Source organism: Pelophylax lessonae (assembly GCF_965119305.1).
Source record: "Pelophylax lessonae genome assembly, chromosome: 10".
Lineage (NCBI taxonomy): Eukaryota > Metazoa > Chordata > Amphibia > Anura > Ranidae > Pelophylax > Pelophylax lessonae.
The window spans coordinates 160,324,434-160,345,691 of record NC_138777.1 but is presented as its reverse complement, the minus strand read 5'-3'; the positions used below and the strand labels follow the sequence as shown (position 1 = coordinate 160,345,691).

At 47.0% G+C, this 21,258-nt stretch overlaps 2 protein-coding genes across 2 annotated transcripts in view; one reads left to right on the top strand and one right to left on the bottom strand.

The window, feature by feature from the left end:
• CD248 (CD248 molecule) overlaps positions 1-21,258 on the top strand; it is a 300,134-nt gene that overhangs the window by 274,451 nt on the left and 4,425 nt on the right. The window lies entirely within an intron of this gene.
• Positions 9,628-14,855, bottom strand: LOC309565110 (protein unc-13 homolog B-like). The gene is given in 3 exon segments (XM_082269887.1): positions 9,628-12,656; positions 12,821-14,057; positions 14,060-14,855. Coding segments are annotated over 3 exon segments (4,368 nt in total). The 5' UTR covers positions 14,804-14,855; the 3' UTR covers positions 9,628-10,269.

The window sequence follows — 21,258 nt, the reverse complement described above, 5'->3', positions numbered from 1 at the left end:
TTAACAAGTGGCTGTGGAGCTGGTGTAGTAAGGAGGGTTTCGGGTTCCTGGAGAACTGGGCCGACGTCTCAGTCAGCCACCGGCTCTTTGGTAGGGACGGATTGCACGTAAATGGGGAGGGTGCAACCGTACTGGGTGAGAGGATGGCCAAAAAGAGCAGCCTAAAAACAACATCAAACGAGGATATAGTATGCAACCGGTCAAATTTATGCGGTTTATATACCAATGCCAGAAGCCTGGCAAACAAGATGGGAGAGCTGGAGCTGCTGATGTAGGAGGAGGACTTAGATTTTGTGGAGATAACAGAGACTTGGTTCGACAGCTCTCATGATTGGATGGCGACCATTCAGGGGTATTCCCTTTATCGCAGGGATAGAGAAGGTAAAAAAGGGGAAGGGGTATGTCTGTATATTAAGAACAGTGTACAGGTAAATATGAGGGATGATATTAATAATGGAGGTATGGACAAGGCAGAATCCCTATGGGTAGAACTTAACAGGGAAAGCAATATAGGGAAGGTAATATTGGGCGTATGCTATAGGCCCCCCAATGAAAGGGAGGAGGGGAGGCGGACCTCCTTTTACAGATAGGATTGGCAGCAAGGATGGGAAATGTCATTATAATGGGGGACTTTATTTATCCAGATATAGACTGCGCAGAAGGAATTGTGCATTCAGCCAGTTCCTAAATGTTTTGCAGGACAATTTCATGGGTCAGATGGTGAACGCACCGACAAGAAACAATGCGGTACTTGACCTACTGATTACCAACAATACAGACCTGCTCACGGATATAGAAATACAGGGCAACTTAGGAAACAGTGACCATAGGTCAATAAGTTTCAGTATTAATTACAGTAATAGGAAACACAAGGGTAATATAAGGACACTGAATTTCAAAAGAGCCAATTTCCCAAAACTGCGCTCTCTGCTGGAAAATATCAAATGGGATAGAACCCTGCGAACAAAGAACACGGAGGAAAAATGGGAGTGCTTCAAGAGCATACTTAACAAAGGGATTGGCCAGTGCATTCCAAAGGGAAAGAAATTTAAAAGAGCAAAACTAAACCCTGGGTGGCTAAACTCCAACATACAAATGCATATTAATACTAAAGAAAAGGCCTTCAAAAAATACAAGGCTGAGGGGTCATTGGCAGCATTCAAGCATTACAAAGTGTGTAATTAGAAATGTAAAGATGAAATCAAGGCGGCTAAAATAGAACACGAGATACATATAGCGGAAGAGAGTAAAAAGAACCCCAAGAAATTCTTTAAGTATGTAAACAGTAAGAAAGCGAGGCCAGAACACATTGGCCCCATAAAAGACGACAAAGGAAATTTGGCCACAGAGGACAGAGAAAAGGCGAAAGTGTTAAATAATTTCTTCTCTTCAGTCTTCACAAAAGAATCGGTGGGCTACACTAACCCAGCTTGTAATGCTAAACTAAAAAATACACCTCAGGAAGTACCCCCATGACTAACAGAGGATAGACTTAGAACTAAACTAGAGAAACTTAACATAAATAAATCACCGGGACCGGATGGCTTGCACCCGAGGGTTCTTAATGAGCTCAGCCAGGTGATTGCCAGACCATTATTCTTGATCTTTAAGGATAGTCTACAGACAGGTATGGTGCCAGCTGATTGGAAAAAAGCCAACGTGGTACCAATATTTAAAAAAAAGCCGAGATATATCCAGGGTAACTATAGGCCGGTCAGCCTAACATCTGTAGTCTGCAAGATTTTGGAGGGGATGTTAAGGGACCACATACAAGACTTTAGTAATGAAAACGATATTATTAGTAGTAATCAGCATGGATTTATTAAATATCCTTCTTGCCAAACCAGGCTATTAACCTTCTACGATGAAGTGAGCTGCCACCTAGATAAAGGAAGGCCTGTGGATGTGGTGTATCTGGACTTTGCAAAGGCATTTGACACCGTTCCCCACAAACGCTTACTTTACAAACTAAGGAATGTAGGTATGGACCATAGGGTGAGTACCTGGATAGAGAACTGGCTCCAGGGGAGAGTCCAGAGGGTGGTAATAAATGGCAAGGTTCTGTCCTGGGACCAAGCCTGTTTAATTTATTCATAAATGATCTAGAGGAGGGGATATCTAGTACAATTTCAGTATTTGTGGATGATACTAAACTAAGCATGTCAATATCTTCTATGCAGGATGTGGAAACCTTACAAGCGGACCTGAACAAAATTATGGGGTGGGCAACTACATGGCAGATGAGGTTTAATGTTGAAAAATGTAAAGTAATGCACTTGGGCATCATAAACACGAAAGCAAGCTACTCACCCCGGGGGGGAAACCTCTGGGTGAGTCTAGGATGGAAAAGGACCTGGGAGTACTGGTGGACAACAGGCTTGGCAGTGGCATGCAATGCCAAGCGACTGCAAGCAAAGCCAACAGAATACTGGCATGTATAAAAAAGGGGATTCACTCCAGAAATAAAGAAATTATTCTCCCACTCTACAAGACTCTGGTCCGGCCACATCTGGAGTATGCTGTCCAGTTCTGGGCACCAGTCCTCAGGAAGGATGTTCTGGAACTGGAGAGAGTCCAGAGAAGGGCAACAAAAATAATTAGGGGAATGGAGGGCATCTGCTATGAGGAAAGACTACAAGCACTGAACTTATTCTCTCTGGAGAGGGGGGATATGATATCAATGTACAAATACTGTACTGGTGGTGACCCTAGCATAAGGAACAAACTTTTTAGAGAAAGGGAATACAATAAGACACGTGGCCACTCACTAAATCTAGAGGAAAAACGGTTTAACCTTAAAATACGTAAGGGGTTCTTCACTGTCAGAGCAGTAAGGATGTGGAATTCTCTTCCACAAGCAGTCGTATCAGCAGGGAGCATCGATAGTTTAACCACTTGCCTTCTGTGCACTTAAACACCCTTCCCATCCAGGCCAATTTTCAGCTTTCAGCGCTGTCACACTTTGAATGACAATTGCGCGGTCATGCTACACTGTACCCATTTGAAATTTTTATCATTTTTTTCACACAAATAGAGCTTTCTTTTGGTGGTATTTAATCATCTCTGGGTTTTTTATTTTTTACAAAAAAAAAGAATAAAGACAAAAAATTTTGAAAAAAAAAAAAAAGTTTTTCTTATTTTCTGCGAGTAAATTTTGAAGAAAAAATTTTCTCCTTCACTGATGTGCGCTGATGAGGCGGCACTGATGGGCACTGATAGGCTGCACTGATGGGCACTGATGAGGTGGCACTTATGGGCACTGATGAGGTGGCACTTATGGGCACTGATGAGGAGGTACTAATATGCCGCACTGATGAGCACTGATAGGCGGCACTGATAGGCGGCACTGAGAGGCGGCACTGAGAGGCGGCACTGATGAGCACTGATAGGCGGCACTGCTGGGCACTGATAGGCGGCACTGCTGGGCACTGAGAGGCGGCACTGCTGGGCACTGAGAGGTGGCACTGCTGGGCACTGACAGGTGGCACTGCTGGGTACTGAGAGGCGGCACTGAGAGGCGGCACTGATGGGCACTGATAGGCGGCACTGATGGGCACTGGCGGATGGCACTGGACACTGACGGGTGGCACTGATGAGCGGCACTGATGGGCAGCACCATCAGTGCCCACACTCAGTGCCCATAGTGCTGCCAGTCAGTGCTCATCAGTGCCTAGATGAGCAGGCACTGATGGGCACTGACTAGCAGCACTATGGGCACTGATTGTGGGCATTGATAGGGGGCACTGATGGCGGGCACTGTGGGCACTGATGGGGGGGCACTGTGTGTGTATTTTTACCTTGTGTAATCAGGGCACTGGTGATCGGTGCCCTGATTACATTCTCCTGTGTCCCCGGCGCTGTGAGGCTCCCCCTCCTTCCTCACACTGCAGGCTCCGTGTGAGGAAGGAGCGCCGGCGATGAGAGATGATCTCATATGTTTACATATGAGATCATCGCTCATTGGACGGCCAGATCACGTGGTGAATGGCCGCTGTGATTGGCCATTCACCACGATCTGTGATCGGCCGTGTCCAAGGGACACGGCCGACACAGATTTTCCCCGCAGCGCGCTCGCGGGAGCGCGCTGGGGGCGTGTCACTGGGAGGCCGTTTAAAAACGGCCTCCCGAAAATTCGAGTCCGGCTGCAGCCGTATATAGGCTGTAGTGCGGACGGGGGGTGGTTAAAAAAAACTATTAGATGGGCACCTTTAAAGACCACAACATACAGGGGTATACAATGTACGGTTAACAGCAAACACACACACACACATCATAGGTTGAACTGGATGGACTGATGTCTTTTTTCAACCTCACAAACTTGTGTAACTATCTAAAAGGGATTTCCCTCGCTTTGGAGAGATTTCTCCTTTTTCATGTTATGTTTATAAAACAAGGAGTGAAGGGAAATCTTCCCAATTGGACACAGACAACAAAAGCAAAACTAGACCTGGATTCTGATCATTTCCTACTCTATAAAACAAAAAAGGTTTTGGCTTTACTTTAATTCTGCCTGAAATGATTTACTAAAGCATCGCCTTAGCCAGTTGACATTACACTGAATGTATTACCATAGTCTTCATACTAACAAATGCATTCACATTTAGTGATAACATTAAAATGGTTGTAAAGCTTTTTTTTTGGATTTAAATAACAAATATGTCTATACTTACCTGCTCTGTGCAATGCTTTTGCACAGAGCAGCCCCAATCCTCTTCTTCTGGGGTTAACCTGCTATGGCTTCAGGCTCCTCCTCTTCATCGAGGTCCCCCACGGAAAGCTGCTTTCCATGGGGGCACCCTTGTGGGCTCACTCTCGAGTCCTACTGCTGTGTCCATTGATACAGACAGTGGGACTTCACCCCACACTCCGCTCCCATGTTACAGGATTTGATTGACAGCAAAACCAAAGGCTCCTGTTGCTATCAGTCTGTCCAATGAGGAGAGAGACAGTGGCTGGAGCCACTGCACGTGTGCATATTGCTGGATCGGATCAAGCTCAGGTAAGAAGAAGGGGGGGCTGGGGGAGTGCTGCAGCACAGAAGGTTTATTATCACCTTAATGCATAGAATGCATTAAGGTGAAAAACCTTGGGGCTTTACAACCACTTTAATTTTAATGTGATTTTAACTATTACTAACAACAGGCATTTATTGAAAGAAAAAAAAACTTGAAAAAACGTGAAAAAAAATGTGTGTTAACAGATGTTTTAATTATCCGTGTAAAACTATAAAATCATTAGATTCCCTACAGGCTTGTGCACACTAAACGTGTCACTTTTATTAGGTTCCAGTTGTGTTAACAGGGGAATTCATTTTGCATGTGTGTGTCATGAGATCATTATCAGCCGCAATTCTTTCCTATTGCTCTTATCATTAGAACCTGTGCTATGGCCATTGTGGGCTGTGGTGTCTGCAAGCAATTAAAGGTGATACTATGAATGATTCCCCCAAGGGAACTCATAAACATGGAATTAATTATTTCAGGATCCTGAAAAATGTATAGGATAGAGGAGGAGGGATTTACATAGGATCACACTTTTTTTTTTTTTTTTTTTTTTTTTTTTTTTTTTTTTTTCCAGGCTGATATAATAATCTTTATTGTCATTAAAACTACAGTATCTGCTGTATGACAATGGCACGTACAATGACAAATCTACATCATACTCTCACATCTTGTAACAAGTAATACAGTCATACCCCCACCGGCTGGCTGCTGTGTCATCGTACAACCAGCAACAGGGGGCGCCACAGTCTTGGCAGAAGAGAGGTTATATTTTTGTACATTACGATGTTGGCGGATGGGTTTCTTACATTTGTACAATACGAAGAGGGAGAGAGGTATGTGTCACCAGTCAAGCCCAACTCCAGACAAAACTTTGGAGAAGAGTTTGTGTCTTCTGTTGAGGAGATTTCCCATTACTTCCTGTCCAGGTGACAACATGTGTGTGACATCAGGGACAAAAACATTGATAAAACAACTTTTTTTTAAAAGTAGGCTAAAGAAATTTTAATCTTGTGACTTGGAGGAAATTTCCCCTCACTTCCTTTCTTAGTGACACAATGGGGTTGATTTAAGAAAACCGGAGCGTGCAAAATCCGGTGCAGCCCTGCATAGAAACCAATCAGCCTCTAGGGTTTATTTTCAAAGCTTAACTGAACAAGCTGAGGTTAGAAGCTGAGTGGCCACCATGCACAGCTGCACCAGAACCCTGGTGCTCCAGCCTCAGTAAATCACCTCCTATGTGTTAGGGTGTGACCTGGCATCACCAAAACAGGAATAGCAGGAAATTTCCCCCATGGACAAGGAAAGCACGCCAAAATGAGTTTACCCCTTCCCCAAGTTTTGGCTAAAATCTGCATTTAACTCTTTTAATGATATCACGTACTGGACACACGAAAAGCTGGAGCAATTGGCCATGTTGTTCAGTTATCCTAGATCAGCCATGACATTGCCGTAGTGATTACCCCCTCCCTCTTCCTTTAAATCATGGAATGCATAGGTTCTACACTTCAAAAGAGCCATTATCTCAACTCAGAGACATCAGAAACCAGCGCTTAGGCCTGTGCAGAGCTGTAACCCGCTAATTGAGTCCTGACAGGATGTCGGTTTCTGCTGCCCAGGCCTATCGTAAAACTATGACCAAATCCATTAAGGATACCCAGAACTAAGGGGGATCGTAAAAGGCAATCAGAGAGCTCTGCCCAATTCAAAACTTGACAAATCCACATGCGATTCATAAACTCAGACAGGAACATGACGCGTTAATAATAAGTATATATTTGAATGAGAAATTTTGTACTAAACGAAATAAGGTCATACATGACCACACTAGCACATATAGAAGGGAAGATAGCTGTCAGATATTCCCTGGGTGACGGGTTTATCTGAGCTACCCTGTGTTTAGTATCCCTGGACACGAAATTCAATGCGGAACAACATATCAGTTTCAAGAATGTAACCGGTACATATTGAATGAATAGTGGTATAAAAATGTCTGCAGAGGAGGGACTGGATATTGTCATAAACCACAGAACTGCCCACAGACCCTCTGTTTTATAGATCAGGGGCCTCTGTCAACACCCTTTGATCCCAGAGAAAAAGGGAGATGCCCCTAACTAGTGGGGAGTTCTCCTGGTACCATCAAAGCAGGAACATCTGTCAAGTTTGAGAACCGATAACACCTGGCTCATCGACTGAAGTCTGATAACACCCAGGACATTGACTGCAAGTATCCTTCCTCCTCAATTCTACCTTATTTTTCCATTGCTGAATTGGGTCTCTATTTAGTTGAAACACCTTTTTTCTGTAAATATTTTATTTTCACCAGCTTTGACCTTTTCATTATTAAAACCTTATTTTGAAAAGTTTCACCCTTCTCCCTAAGCTCTTAATGCAAACTAAAAAAGAACCTGTCTCTTGTATAGTGCTACTGTATAGAATAAATCCTATGAACATAACTGTCTGTGGTGACAGTGTGTGTTACGGACGATTATTCTAAAATCATAATTGGTATTGCTAGAATTACGAGCTTCTTCCTGCTCCGACCAAACGGGGGTGGTGGCATTTAAAGGGTTAATTGCTTAATTAGCCCAGTGACAATCGCTCTCAGCCTGCTGGCACCTAGATTGTGGTCCCGCGAGCTGGAAAATCTTTGTACAGGGTTCAGCTGAGATTGGCATTGTTACGTAAGTGACAGCGGGGTGTGAGATTGGCCGGTTCTTTTCTCGAGTTACTGAGGAGGACAGGGATCTGAAACCCGCGTCCATCACATATTGGTGGCAGAGGTGGGATAGTTTTGCATTAGAGCATTCAGTGCATTGTTAGGAATTAGCTCTGTTAATTAAATGAAGGTTGAGAACAAACCCCCTCCTTGACTGTTCTATCCTTCCAATGGGAATAATCTGCAAATTCTGCCCCTTTTCTGAATGCAACTCTCAATCCCTCTATATAGTGCAAAAAAAAAAAAAAATCTACAAAATTATAACAATTTGCCTTATCAGAACTTCCGCTGTAACAGAAAAAAAAAAAAAAGTCTCTTGCGCAGAGCACCGAATTATGGCACGTGGAGTTTAGTCACTGTAACTTTCCTCCTAAAAGGTGCATGTCCCCATCTTCTCCAATAATAAATACTACTATATTCTGGATACAACGAGGCCCGCATAGTCCTTCTAATATGAGAAAAATATCTACACTAAAGCATTAAAAAAAAAAAAAAAGAAAGGACGGCTTAATAAAAATATTGATTAATGCTTAAGACAGAAAACTTTTTTAAAAATAGGAAAAATAAAAAAAATACATATGATATTGCAAAGTGATACAAAAATGTACAGTCTGTACTTTGGGCATGTTGTTCCGAAGTGCTACATCACCAAAATGTTGAGATTCTCATTTGTGATCGCACTGAGAGGCGCCGCGTACCTACCGAATAACAAGGGGTTTTCAGAGTCCGTTCTTCCTTTGTTGTTCAGCGTCACAATGGAGGGTTGGCCATCTGTGACCTATTGCCTTAACAGTCACATAAGTATCACACTAGAGCAGCCTTACTCAACCAGGGCTCTTTATGGAACACTAGAGTTCCTCCAGAGGCTACTTGGGGATGCTTCAGCAATGAGCATTTTCTACCTCTCAGATGAAAAAATAACAATTGACACTAAGGAGGCCCTTCTCCAATGACCACCAATGTAAGGGGGCCCTTCTCCAATGACCACCAATGTAAGGGGGCACTCACTGGCCACCAATATGAAAGGGGGGCCCTTCTTCACTGATCATCAAAGTAAGGGGTCCTTCTCCCTCTGACCACCAATCTACGAGGTCCTTTTCCATGGACTACCAATATAAGGATGTCTTCTTCACTGACAACCAATATAAGGGGGACCTAGTCCACTGATCACCAATATAAGGGGTCTTTCTTCCTCTGATCAGCAATCTAAGAGGCCCTATTCAACGGATTACCAATGTAAGGGGGTCTTCTTCACTGATAACCAATATAAGGTGGACGTAGTCCACTGATCACCAATGTAAGGGGTCTTTCTTCCACTGACAACCTATCAAGGGCAGCTCTTCTCCACTGACTACCAATGTAAAGGGGCCTTCTTTACCGACAAATAATGTAAGGGGCCTTCTTCACCATTACCAATGTAATGGGGCATTCACTGACCACTATTGCAAAGGGGACCTTTCCTCACTGACCACCTATGTAAGGGGTCCTTTTCCACTGACTACCAATATAAGGGGGTCATCTTTACTAACAACCAATGTAAGGGGCCCTTGTTCACTAACAACCAATGTAAGGGGGGCCTTCCTCACTAACAACCAATGTAAGGGGGCCTTCTCCACCAACAACCAATGTAAGGGGGCCTTCTCCACTAACAACCAATGTAAGGGGGCCCTTCTTCATTGACCATCCGTGTAAGGGGTGCTTCTCGCACTGATCGTCAATCTAGGGGGCCCTCCCCCAATGGACTACGAATGTAGGGAGGCCTTCTTCATTGACAACCAATGTAAAGGGGGTTACTACATTTATGACCAATGTAAAGAGGCACACTACACTGATCATCAGTGTAAGGGGGGCATCTCCATGGACCACCAATGCATAGGGGGCTCTTTTCCACTGACCATCAATGTAAAGGGGGTTACTACATTTATGACAAATGTAAAGAGGCACACTACACCAGTGCATGGGGGGGCGCTTCTCCACCAACCACCAATTTGATGGAAAACTTGTAGAGCAGCCCTGGGTGTCAACTACACAGGTAATGCCACATTCCTTATTTATTTTCTACAAAGTTTTAATTTAATGTTTATGTTAATGTACTGTGAGCTGTAGATAAAGTAATTATTAAAAGGGGATCCCTGAGACCTGAAAGTTATTTCAAGGGTTACCTAATTTTAAAAAGGTTGAGAAAGGCTGCTCAAGATAATCAAAGTGTCATTGTACGCCCATGAGATCCAGAACCCAACCACCTTCAGTCTGTTCCAGAAATCTCGCACCGTATACGCCTGGGAGTTCCAGAACTGGACCGTCTTCAGTTTGTCCCAGAAATCTTGCACCTTTAAGAGCACAGGAGGAGGCCAATACAGTCTCCGACAAAGTCCTTTCTATATAAATATCTTATTTACAAGACACCGGAGTCTATGTGTTCATCGGTGGTGTCTGGAACTAAAAAATAAATATTCTGCTCGCTTATTGCCTTCCCTTCCCGGTCCGAAGGCAGCCACCGAGCGTGGGTCGGTTTAATTGGCACATACTAGAAGATGCGGCTTTCATGGCTCAGCTTCCCTCCTCAGTGGAGCGGGTCTCCGATTTCAGTTTGACGAACTCCCGGGCAACCTCGTCGTTGGTCCGCTGGGAGAGGATGCGCAGGATGGTCAGTCCTGTGTCATCCATGTGGATGCGTCGGCCCAGCGGGCACCAGCAGGCACAGCTGCCTTTGTCTGCAATGTCACGCAACTGAATGACAGCGATTCCCAGCACGTGGTCCTCCCTGGCGAAGCAATAGTCCTTCACGCAGACCTGCAGCTCATAACATTCTGGACCGTCTTCGTTGCCCAGAATAAAGTGAAAGGTCTCGTTGTATTTGGGAGCCCAGTTGTTGCTCTTGGACTTGGTGGTGAACTTCCTCTTCTTGTCGCTCAGATGAGGTCCAATCACAGTGGCCTCCACGAAGGGCCGGAACATGCCGGTCGTCTGCCACTTGAGGTCATTCGCGGCCACCACTTTAACAGTCACCTTCTGCTCGCCGGTTCCTGGATGAGTGAACAGATCAACCTGTATTGATACCTCTCCCACTGAATCATCCACGCCAGAGCCTTGTGCCGTCTGTGATTGCACAAAGGTCTTGATGAGCGTGTCTGTGGTCTGTGTGTAGAGCGAGAGGGCGTAGCGCAGAGACTGCAGTTCTGGGCTCTTCTCCAGGAACGTTTTCTTCAGACCGTTTCCTCCAGCGTGAAAATATTGCTTGATAGTATCCAAAGCCAGATCCATGACCGCACATTGCTTTGGGGTCAGACTCCGAGTCTCTTCTCGGACCATGTGATCCTTCAGCTTTGATAACTGGCCCAGTTCCTTTGCTGCACTGAAAATCAACTGAGTCCCCGACTGGTCTGTAAGAGGTGGCAGGACAATCATCTTCTCCATCGTGTTCATCACCACCCGCCACAGATCCTTCAGAACGCGTTTCAGCACCGTCTTCTCGCACACTGTGGCGAATAGCGTCAGGTTGCCATCCAAGAAGTCCATCAGGGGGCGCAGTACATTGTCGGCATCCTGTGCCACGGTGTTCCTGGCGTTAGCTGGTACATTGCCGGTGCCCTTCACATGGCCGAGAATCTCCGACATCTGTTTAATACATTCATCTATCCGAAACTGAAAGCTGTTTCCAAATACTGCACTCAGCTCATCCAAGACATTGTTCAGCTTCACCTGGAGCTCCTTCAGCGTGTCGCTGGCCTCGGGATCCAACTCCTTTCCACCCATGGCTTCAAACATCTTCTCTAGTTGTACCCGGAGCTGCTGGACGTTGTTCATCAATATGCAGGGCAGCTTCTCCTTGAAGCAGTACGACTGGAAGGATTTTGAGAGGATTTCAGAATACTGCAGCAAGACTTTACTGATGGTCTTGGCAAACCTGCGCATGTAGTGGGCCACGATGACCGGGTCTGGGCACTCCAGTTTCTTAATGATCTCAAAGCTCTGGTTGAGTTGTGTGAACACGTCCACCACGGAGCAGGAGAAGAGGGCATGCTCTGACGTTTGCTGGAACCCGTCTTTCTTGTCCCGCTCCAGAGCCCCGTGAAGAAATTCCAGAGAGACCTCCTCGTTCTCATCCAACCACTGCATGACAAACTGCTCAAACCACGCGGGATATTCAGGCACTTTGTCCTTCATGGCCGGCAGGTCTCGGACATACTCATTGTACAGCCACTTCACCTTAAAATGGAGGTTCATGTAGTCGGCACTCTTGCAAAGTCGGTGCTTCTCGTGCTCTTCCATAGCGTACTTCATATCTTGTGAGAAAAGGTTCCACATGACCTCTGCGCTGACCTTCCCAACACTCAGCTCCTGGGGAAACTGGTTTAGGACGGGAGTGTAGGCATTCTTATCCTCCTCGATAATCGATACGATCAGCGTGATCAGCTTGGGCCAGAAGTCCAAGTTCTTTATACAAGGCCCTTGCTCTTCAGGAGGTAGATCCTGCTTCTTGTTCGGGTCGGCCTGGTACTCGCGGCTGTACAGCTCATGGCAGTTGTTGAAGATGTACTCATAGGTAGAGTTCAGGCACGCCTTCACGCAGTCTCTTACCACCTGGCTGGCGCGCGGCGGGCTCTGCAGTTCTTGTACCTTCATTCGGAAGAATGTGATGCTGGTCAATAAATCCACGGTGGACTTCAGATCCTGTAACCTGTCGGGGCTACTGGCAGGAAAATTGTTCCTGTACATGGAGAGATCGATCCGCAGAGAATTGTGCAGCTGATCCAGGAGCTTCACGAAGCGTTCTTTCCCGAAGTTGGAGGCCGAGAAGCGGTCAGAGGCGGACACGTTGGTGGAGGCGGTGGTGTGAGCGTAGTAGGCATTGATGTTGGCCAGTAAGGTGCTCATGACGGCTGGAACTCCCGGACACATGTACTTCGAGGACAGGCAGGCAAAGTGCGTCATGGCTTGATATATGGATTCGATCCCATAACGCATCGCAAACTCATCCACGATCTCCTGTGCGGTCTCATCAAAGTAAACCTTCCAGGCGTCGTCACCCTTGGCCTCCGGGATCTTCACCACCCCGCTCCCCTGTATGTCCGTCAGGTGATGGAAGAGGTTGTCATGGCTTGATATATGGATTCGATCCCATAACGCATCGCAAACTCATCCACGATCTCCTGTGCGGTCTCATCAAAGTAAACCTTCCAGGCGTCGTCACCCTTGGCCTCCGGGATCTTCACCACCCCGCTCCCCTGTATGTCCGTCAGGTGATGGAAGAGGTTCTCATGGAGACACGTGTACTGGACATGGTACGGGGCCACTTTCTCTTCTCCCTTTATCTCCACACTGATCTGCAAGCGGATGGCGCCTGAGACGGCAGACTTGTCTGTTCTTTTCTCTAGATTATACCAAACGTCCATCTCCCCGCTCAGCGTCCGCACTTCAATAATCGTCTGCCCAAGGAAGTCGTCCGATTCTCTCTTCAGCCTCTGCTTCACCCGTGACTTAATATCGTCATCCTCGTCCCAGACCCGAACCTTGATCCGATCAGAAGAATTATGGCACTCAAAGTGAAATTTCTCCTCCCACACGGGGTTCAGGTTTCCGTAGATGGTTTTCGTCCTCTTCTTGGTCTTCCCCACTTGCACGGTGACGTAGGGATCACTGGAGCCCGTCTTGTCCTTGGCCTGCAGACCCTGAGCGCAGAGAACAGTGATGGTGATCTTGGCTGACCACTTCGACGTGCCATCCAGCACGCTCTGTTTTACAGTCTTCATCTGCTGTGCATGGGCGACTTTGGTGACGGTGAAGACATCTCGGATCAGATCGAAAATCTCTGGCTTGTTCCTCTCCCGGATCTTCATCCGATCCTTCATGGCCATGATGATATTCTGCGTGCGGTCCTCCGCTCCATGCTTCGAGCTCTTCTCTGCCGCCCTCTGCAGGCAGTCAGCGTTTAGCAGGTCTTGGCACTTCTCATGACATTTGACCCCGCACTCGGAGCAGCGCATCCCCTGCCGGGCGATCCCCCACAGCAGACCCTCGCACTCGTAGCAATAGGTGGGAGTGGTGGCGGTCCAGACTTCAAAGTTGTGGGGCGTTGTGCAAGAAATGGGGTAGATTAAGGCTTGGAGGGTTTTCTTGTACACGTGTGATTTCAAGTCTTCGTCCTTGAGAGAAGTGCGAGTGGCCATAGCAGAGGTGATGCCGGCCTTACGGGACTGGACCAGGGACAAATCGCTGACCAACGGGATCGGCTTCTTCTTGCGAAGATCCGGCATGCTGTCAATGCCATACAAACCGCCACAAGGACCGCCTTTAAACCACGGGGGTTTGGATGGGTCTCCATCGTCTTGGGTCTCATGGTCCTTCTCTCCCGAAAGTCCAAGTCGTAGCTCTGCATGGAGTCTACACAGGACTCTCGGGAACCACCTTGCTGCTGCAGTCGCGGTTGCACCGGGAACTGGTGGACGGAGGCATTGGGCTGAGAGGTGGTGTGGTAGGGTGGCGGAATGCTGTTGCTGGTTTCGCTACGGTAATCACTGTCCCGGTCATCCACAGCACTGTCGTGATCTTCAAGGGAGCACTGGGACGCAGCGATGGGGAGAGGCGGCTTCTCTGCATCGTCGTGGTAGGGATACTCATCGGCTTCTTCCAGGCTATTCATCTGCTCCAGCTTCTTGGTCCAATACCTGGCTTCTTCCTCAGGGATATCAAAAGGCAGCTCGAATCTTGTATCCAGCAAGATCTTATGGAGAGTGGGGTTCCTGGTTCCGCAGATCTCATCGTCCTTCATTAAAACCTCAGCCTCCAGTGCTGACCACTCCCCGGGCCCCTCCTCATCCGACTGGCGGATGGTCCGTAGAGGGATCCACACCGTTCCCACCATGGTGTCCCAGATAAGGCCTTTGTTCCACATCTCCACTATCAGCCCTAGATCCAGGCGACTGATCTCAAACATGAAGTCCTGTTCCCAGCAAGGCTGGTCCCCTCTCACCGTCACCGTCGTACTCTTAACATTTTGCACTTTCAGTGTCACATACGTGTTGAATTTATCTGGGGGACCTTGAAGTTTGGCTTTTTTAACTCGAACACACAGGAGAGACATGGCCTCCGTCTGGGGGGGGTCACTCGGCGGGGGGGCATTAGGTGAATAGGGTAGTCCTATGTAACCAAGATGACAGCTGATGGGCACTAGAGGAGAAAGAGGGGAACATACAGGTCAGTAAAGTAAAGGGATATCAGTAGAGGTGGTGGGGGAGAGGGTCAGGACACAGGGAGGAGATGGAAGGAGTGCCAGGAACTGAAGGGTGTAGGGGGGGTGGGAAAACAAGGGGAGAGCAGGAACTGGAGGGGGGTAAAGGGGTGGGGATATAAAAAGGAGATGGAGGGAGCGCAGGAACTGGAGGGGGTAGAGGGGTGGGGATACGAGGGGGAGATCGAGGGAGTGCAGGAACTGGAGGGGGTAGAGGGGTGGGGATGTAAGAAGGAGATGAATGGAGTGCAGGAACTGGAGGGGGTAGAGGGGTGGGGATATAAGAAGGTGATGGAAGGAGTGCCAGGAACTGAAGAGTGTAGGGGGGGTGGGAAAAAAAGGGGAGAGCAGGAACTGGAGGGGGGTAAAGGGGTGGAGATATAAGAAGGAGATGGAGGGAGCGCAGGAACTGGAGGGGGGTAGAGAGGTGGGGATATAAGAAGGAGATGGAGGGAGCGCAGGAACTGGAGGGGGGTAGAGAGGTGGGGATACGAGGGGGAGATGGAGGGAGCGCAGGAACTGGAGGGGGGTAGAGAGGTGGGGATACGAGGGGGAGATGGAGGGAGCGCAGGAACTGGAGGGGGGTAGAGAGGTGGGGATACGAGGGGGAGATGGAGGGAGTGCAGGAACTGGAGGGGGGTAGAGAGGTGGGGATATAAGAAGGAGATGGAGGGAGCGCAGGAACTGGAGGGGGGTAGAGAGGTGGGGATATAAGAAGGAGATCGAGGGAGCGCAGGAACTGGAGGGGGGTAGAGAGGTGGGGATACGAGGGGGAGATGGAGGGAGCGCAGGAACTGGAGGGGGGTAGAGAGGTGGGGATACGAGGGGGAGATGGAGGGAGTGCAGGAACTGGAGGGGGGTAGAGAAGTGGGGATATAAGAAGGAGATGGAGGGAGCGCAGGAACTGGAGGGGGGTAGAGAGGTGGGGATATAAGAAGGAGATGGAGGGAGCGCAGGAACTGGAGGGGGGTAGAGAGGTGGGGATACGAGGGGGAGATGGAGGGAGTGCAGGAACTGGAGGGGGTAGAGAGGTGGGGATATAAGAAGGTGATGGAGGGAGTGCAGGAACTGCAGGGGGTAGAGAGGTGGGGATATAAGAAGGTGATGGAGGGAGTGCAGGAACTGCAGGGGGTAGAGAGGTGGGGATATAAGAAGGTGATGGAGGGAGCGCAGGAACTGCAGGGGGTAGAGAGGTGGGGATATAAGAAGGTGATGGAGGGAGCGCAGGAACTGCAGGGGGTAGAGGGGTGGGGATATAAGAAGGAGATGGAGGGAGTGCAGGAACTGGAGGGGGGTAGAGAGGTGGGGATATAAGAAGGTGATGGAGGGAGTGCAGGAACTGCAGGGGGTAGAGAGGTGGGGATATAAGAAGGTGATGGAGGGAGTGCAGGAACTGCAGGGGGTAGAGAGGTGGGGATATAAGAAGGTGATGGAGGGAGTGCAGGACCATAGGATCACACTTAACCCCTTCTCTGCCTCTAGGTATAAATTCCACAGTTTTCAGTATCTACCATTCTATGAACTATCCTCCATCTTTATTGGATATTGCACACTGGTTTATTTATTGCATATCATTCACTTATTTAAAGACGTTATGTCCATGTTCATGCATCAGCTGAGCCTGAATTATGTAGCATGCAAATAAAATTATTTTATAACACCATGCATAGAGGAACAATGATGTGCAACGTGTAGCAGGCAACCCATAGCAACTAGTTCGTTGTTATTTTGCATTGGTTTACAGATATTAAAATAATGAAAGATTTGACTGGATGCTTGGAAATAAAGAAAGAACAATTGTCTTTAACAAATATGCAGTAGGAATATTGATACTCCTCTTGCTGCTACTGCAAGCATGAGACTTGATGACTTGATGATATATAACAGTAAAATAATTCAATTCAATGGGGGAATGTGTGTTAATGCATGAAAGACGGACACGCATTATTTTTACAACAGCATACCACCATATACGTTTGTGCCCTGTGATATTCAGTAGCAATGGTGAGTTTGGTTCTACTGTATATGTGCTATAGGGGGCCATGTATCACAACACACATAGAATATGGGGTTGATTTACTAAACCTGGAGAGTTTAGCTTGTTCAATTCACTATATCTGGTCTCCTACAGTACACAAAACTTGGAAATGCAATAATTTTAGTAAATATAAACTGATACATACCTTTTCCCATCAGCTGTATATAGCAATTAGAGAAATCTTGTGACTTGTATCAGTGAGTGCTGATAGTTTTTTGGAGGAGTTTTCATTTTTCCCACGATTATCCTATCCGGCTTCAAGACCCTTAATTCTCTGTCTGAACATGTCTGGACAGTGCTGATTGGCCCTGTGCTGATCACATGCCAAGAAAAAAAAATCATCCATCAATCAAGATGTGACATCCCACCCACTGTGTTCTTTTTTTAGTAACTGGGAATGGAGGAGGAAGGAGGGACTGGGCTGTCATTTAGGATCTTTATACAAGCCCACATGTGTGATGTCAATACCATTTGACCTGTATAGCTCAGCTAAAACCCGGAAGTGTTCTCCGAGCAATAGAGACCAAACTGAGCATGTGCAGCCTAACTACACTTACTGTGCTTATCTGGACTTGTCCAGAGTGAACTTGCAGGTGTGGAGGATCTGTGCATACAGGATCACACAGCCTTTTTACACAAAGCAGAGGATTAATCACTTAAGTTACACAGTGAGTATAACAAGCATGCTATTCTGCATCTATAGACAGATTTTTACTGCTGTGGGTTTAGTAACACTTTAAGTTTTGATTTAAAAAAAAAAAAGAAGCTGGAAATTGATTTCTATGCAGAGCTGCACCCGATTTTGCACTCTCCAGGTTTAGTAAATCAGCCCCTATGTCTTACTCTACCTTATAACTTGGGTGTTAACATGCTTTACTGCAATGTAGTTGTGGAAAAGAAATAGCCTACCCTCATCGGCCTAAAACTGGAATATCTATTGGTTGGTGGAAAAAAATCTGATTTGTCACATTAAGTTATCTAATCCCATCTGAATTCATGAGTTTAAAGTGTATCAAAACCCAAAAACAAAAATGTAGTATATTTCTGCTTACCACCTAGGTTGTTTTCATGCTTGTTTCCCTTTATTTTCACCTGGTAATGCTGCAAATAACACAATTCCTGTCCCCTTGTGGCTATGTTCGCTTCTCCACTCTACTATTGAGGCAGGTTGTCACACAGGCTATACTTCTAATATGTCCATTCCATCTCAAAAAGTGTTTTACCTTTCATCCAATTTCTAAGTTTTTGTATTTGTAAATTTCAAACTCTAGTACTAAGGATTTGTAGTGGTGAAAAAAAACCACTTGTGTGCTTAATCAATTTTTCTCTGTGTATGAATTCTCCATATAATAGGGGTGTGGCAGGGGTTTGTCCTACATACGTTTCGCTAATAGGTCTTCCTCTTTCTCATCAAAAAAAGTTGCAAGGTGTAGCAGATTTCCCAGCCATTGTGCTGGATGTGGGTCCGCCAGGGTTACCGCTAACAACAACAGCACATTTAAGCATGTTTCTCCAAGTGTGAGCACTGAGACAATGACCAGTCTAGTATCTGTGGGTTTTTTTATTTATTGAGAACTTAGGAGAAGGAATGAGTAGGACACTCCGCTGGCTCAACCACTCACACTTTGCTAGGGACAACAGAAAAATGCGTGTTGACGCTGACTTGAGACTGGCTTGATGCCGGTCAACGCCGGTTAACGCTGATTAACGCTGGTTTGCTGACTGTTACTCTGAACTGACTTCCAATCACCTCCTTGTGACTCAAAGTCCTTGTTGAAGCTCCCTTTGGCCCTCCTTGCTGAGGTAACTACTTTATCACTGCTGCACTGCTAAACACTTATCAGCTTCAGGGCCCGCACTGGCACCTTCTCTCACACACTTATCTTCAGGCTTAGACAATGGCACTCCCTTTTGTAAGCCCTCTCTACTGGTTAGCTAGCTCCCGGGTTTCCTCTGACCTTCTGGAGTGGTCCCGTATCCTAGGCAGACCTCTGGGCAGTTTACAGTACTCACAACACTGCTTTCCTGCAAACCTCTGCCCAGCAGCTCCACTCGGTCCACAGCACACTGGATCCCTCTCTCTGCAGCTCAGCTCAACCATCCATCCTCTAGGCCGACTGCCCAGGACACTTTCCTCTCACTGACAGGAGGAGAGACAGCCATCACCCCCCTTCTGGGACTCTTCTTCCCACCAAAGATGCTCTGTCATGTCCTCCCCTCAGACATACCCAATCCCAGGATGCATTGTGGCAGAATCTGCCCTCTGGGATAGATACAAGCCCTGGTGTGCTATTGGTCAGGTTTCGTCCACTGTCCAAAAAGAGCCCTCATTGGACATAGTGGGGAGACTCCCCAAGCTCAACAGGCACACCTGGAAAGCACATGACAGCCTAGCTGAACAATCAGGCCCCCTTGATAAGCAGACAGGGCCTCCCCTATGGTTTTCCTAGCACCTACCTAGGAAGGTGCTACAAAGGTATGAGAATTGCTTGGAAAAAAACCAACTGCTTAAACCCACAAGAACTTTTTATCACTACTTTTCCTTTGGCTTTTTAAAACAATAATGCAATAATAAGAAAAAGAAAAAAAACGGTCTGAATAAAAGTTTCAATGTAATATAACACTTTTGGTAGCTAAATAGTGCATTTATTATAGAGGTCTTTACTTCAGTTCAAAAAGAGGGACAACTAAAGAGGAAAGAGGGACAGGGGGATTTGGTTCCAAAAAAGGGGACCGTTGGGGGTATGCACAAAGTTAAAAGAGAAGTATGGCATTGTTTTTTTTTTTTTTCAGATACATCGGTCCAATGCTGCATCTGTCCCCCGGCGCCTCTGCACTGAGAACACCTCAGATCGCTTGGTTCTGACAGCTCCCTGAGCAGAGAGCTGCTGACTGTCCCCTCCTCGCTCATTGGAGCGCTGGGCTGGGGAGGGGCTGGCTCAGGCTCTTAGCAGCTTGCTGAGAGGTGGAGCCAGGTGTCGGTCAAGGCACCTGGCGGATCCCGACTTCCATTGTCGCAATGATGCGGTGCCTAGACTGACCTCTGTGACGTCAGCAGAGAGCAGACTTCAGTCCTGTGATCCATAGGAAATGTACAGCCAAACGAGCTTTGGCTATACTTTTCCTTTAACTGTATGAAATGAATAGCGAATAGGATTATATAGTTTTACCCCTTTCATGTGCACACACGAATACTGTATATATATTCAGAAAAGGCTTTTATTAGCTGAATGCATTTGATTTAATTGATTTGGTTCACATTCAAATGCACGTGTTCCCTTAAGGTCCCTCGTGTTCCAGTTTTGACATTCCATTCATTTGAATGGGCTGCAAAACGCACTCGAACAGGTGCGTCCCTGTTGTCTGTTTCAGGGACAAATTAGACCCAACATTTTGGCTGAATTTGGATCTGAAACTGAGCAAAGATGCACAGGTCCCGGTGCAATTCGCTCCGCAGTAGCCACCGAGATGTGTGAACCGGCTCCATTGAGAGCCAGGCACTCTCCTGTCATGCGAATTGAATGCAGGGAAACCCGCATCCAATTCGCATAAGTGTGAACCTAGCCTTAGTACTTTTTTTAACATCCAAAACATACTGCATTAACTTACATATAGCTGTGTTTTATAGTCCCCAAATCTGCACTATTTGTGAGAAATCCACAGCTGTTCCCTACAGTGATGAAATTTGCGCATGCTCGTTTTTTCCCCCAATTCACTGCATGCTCATTGTGCCGTCAAACCCTTCACAAAGGTGCGGTGCCTACCTCATCGGCATTCGGTGGCATCAATCCCAATCACGTGAGAGCCCCGGAACTTCCAAAATGCAGGGAGAGTAAACATCAGCCCTCCAGCAGAAGTACCACGCATGAGCGGGATTATGGCAGGAATGGCGGAAATGATTCCCCCGTTGGAACAGGATACCAGGAGCTGACATGGCACAGGCTGCTGCCAGGAGGCAGATAGAGAAAGTAAAGAGAGGCCCGGAGGAAAGGAGAGAAAAGAAAAGCATGACAGGGTTTAAAGGGGTTTGGGCTAGCAGGGGGTGTCAGTTTAATCTGATAAGAAACAATGGATTCTGGGACTCACTTGATGGGTGGCTAGGCCTGGAGTGGGTGGAGCCACAGGGAGTGTTCAAACTAGGGGGGTCTGAGTAGGTCTTCAGTCGGAGGGAAGCTACGTAAGGGAAAACTTCCCACCCTCCCTCCCCTTTTTTCTTGTTCCTGGTTCCTTCTGGTGTCCCTTCCTCCTACTTTTTTGTTTTTCAGGATGT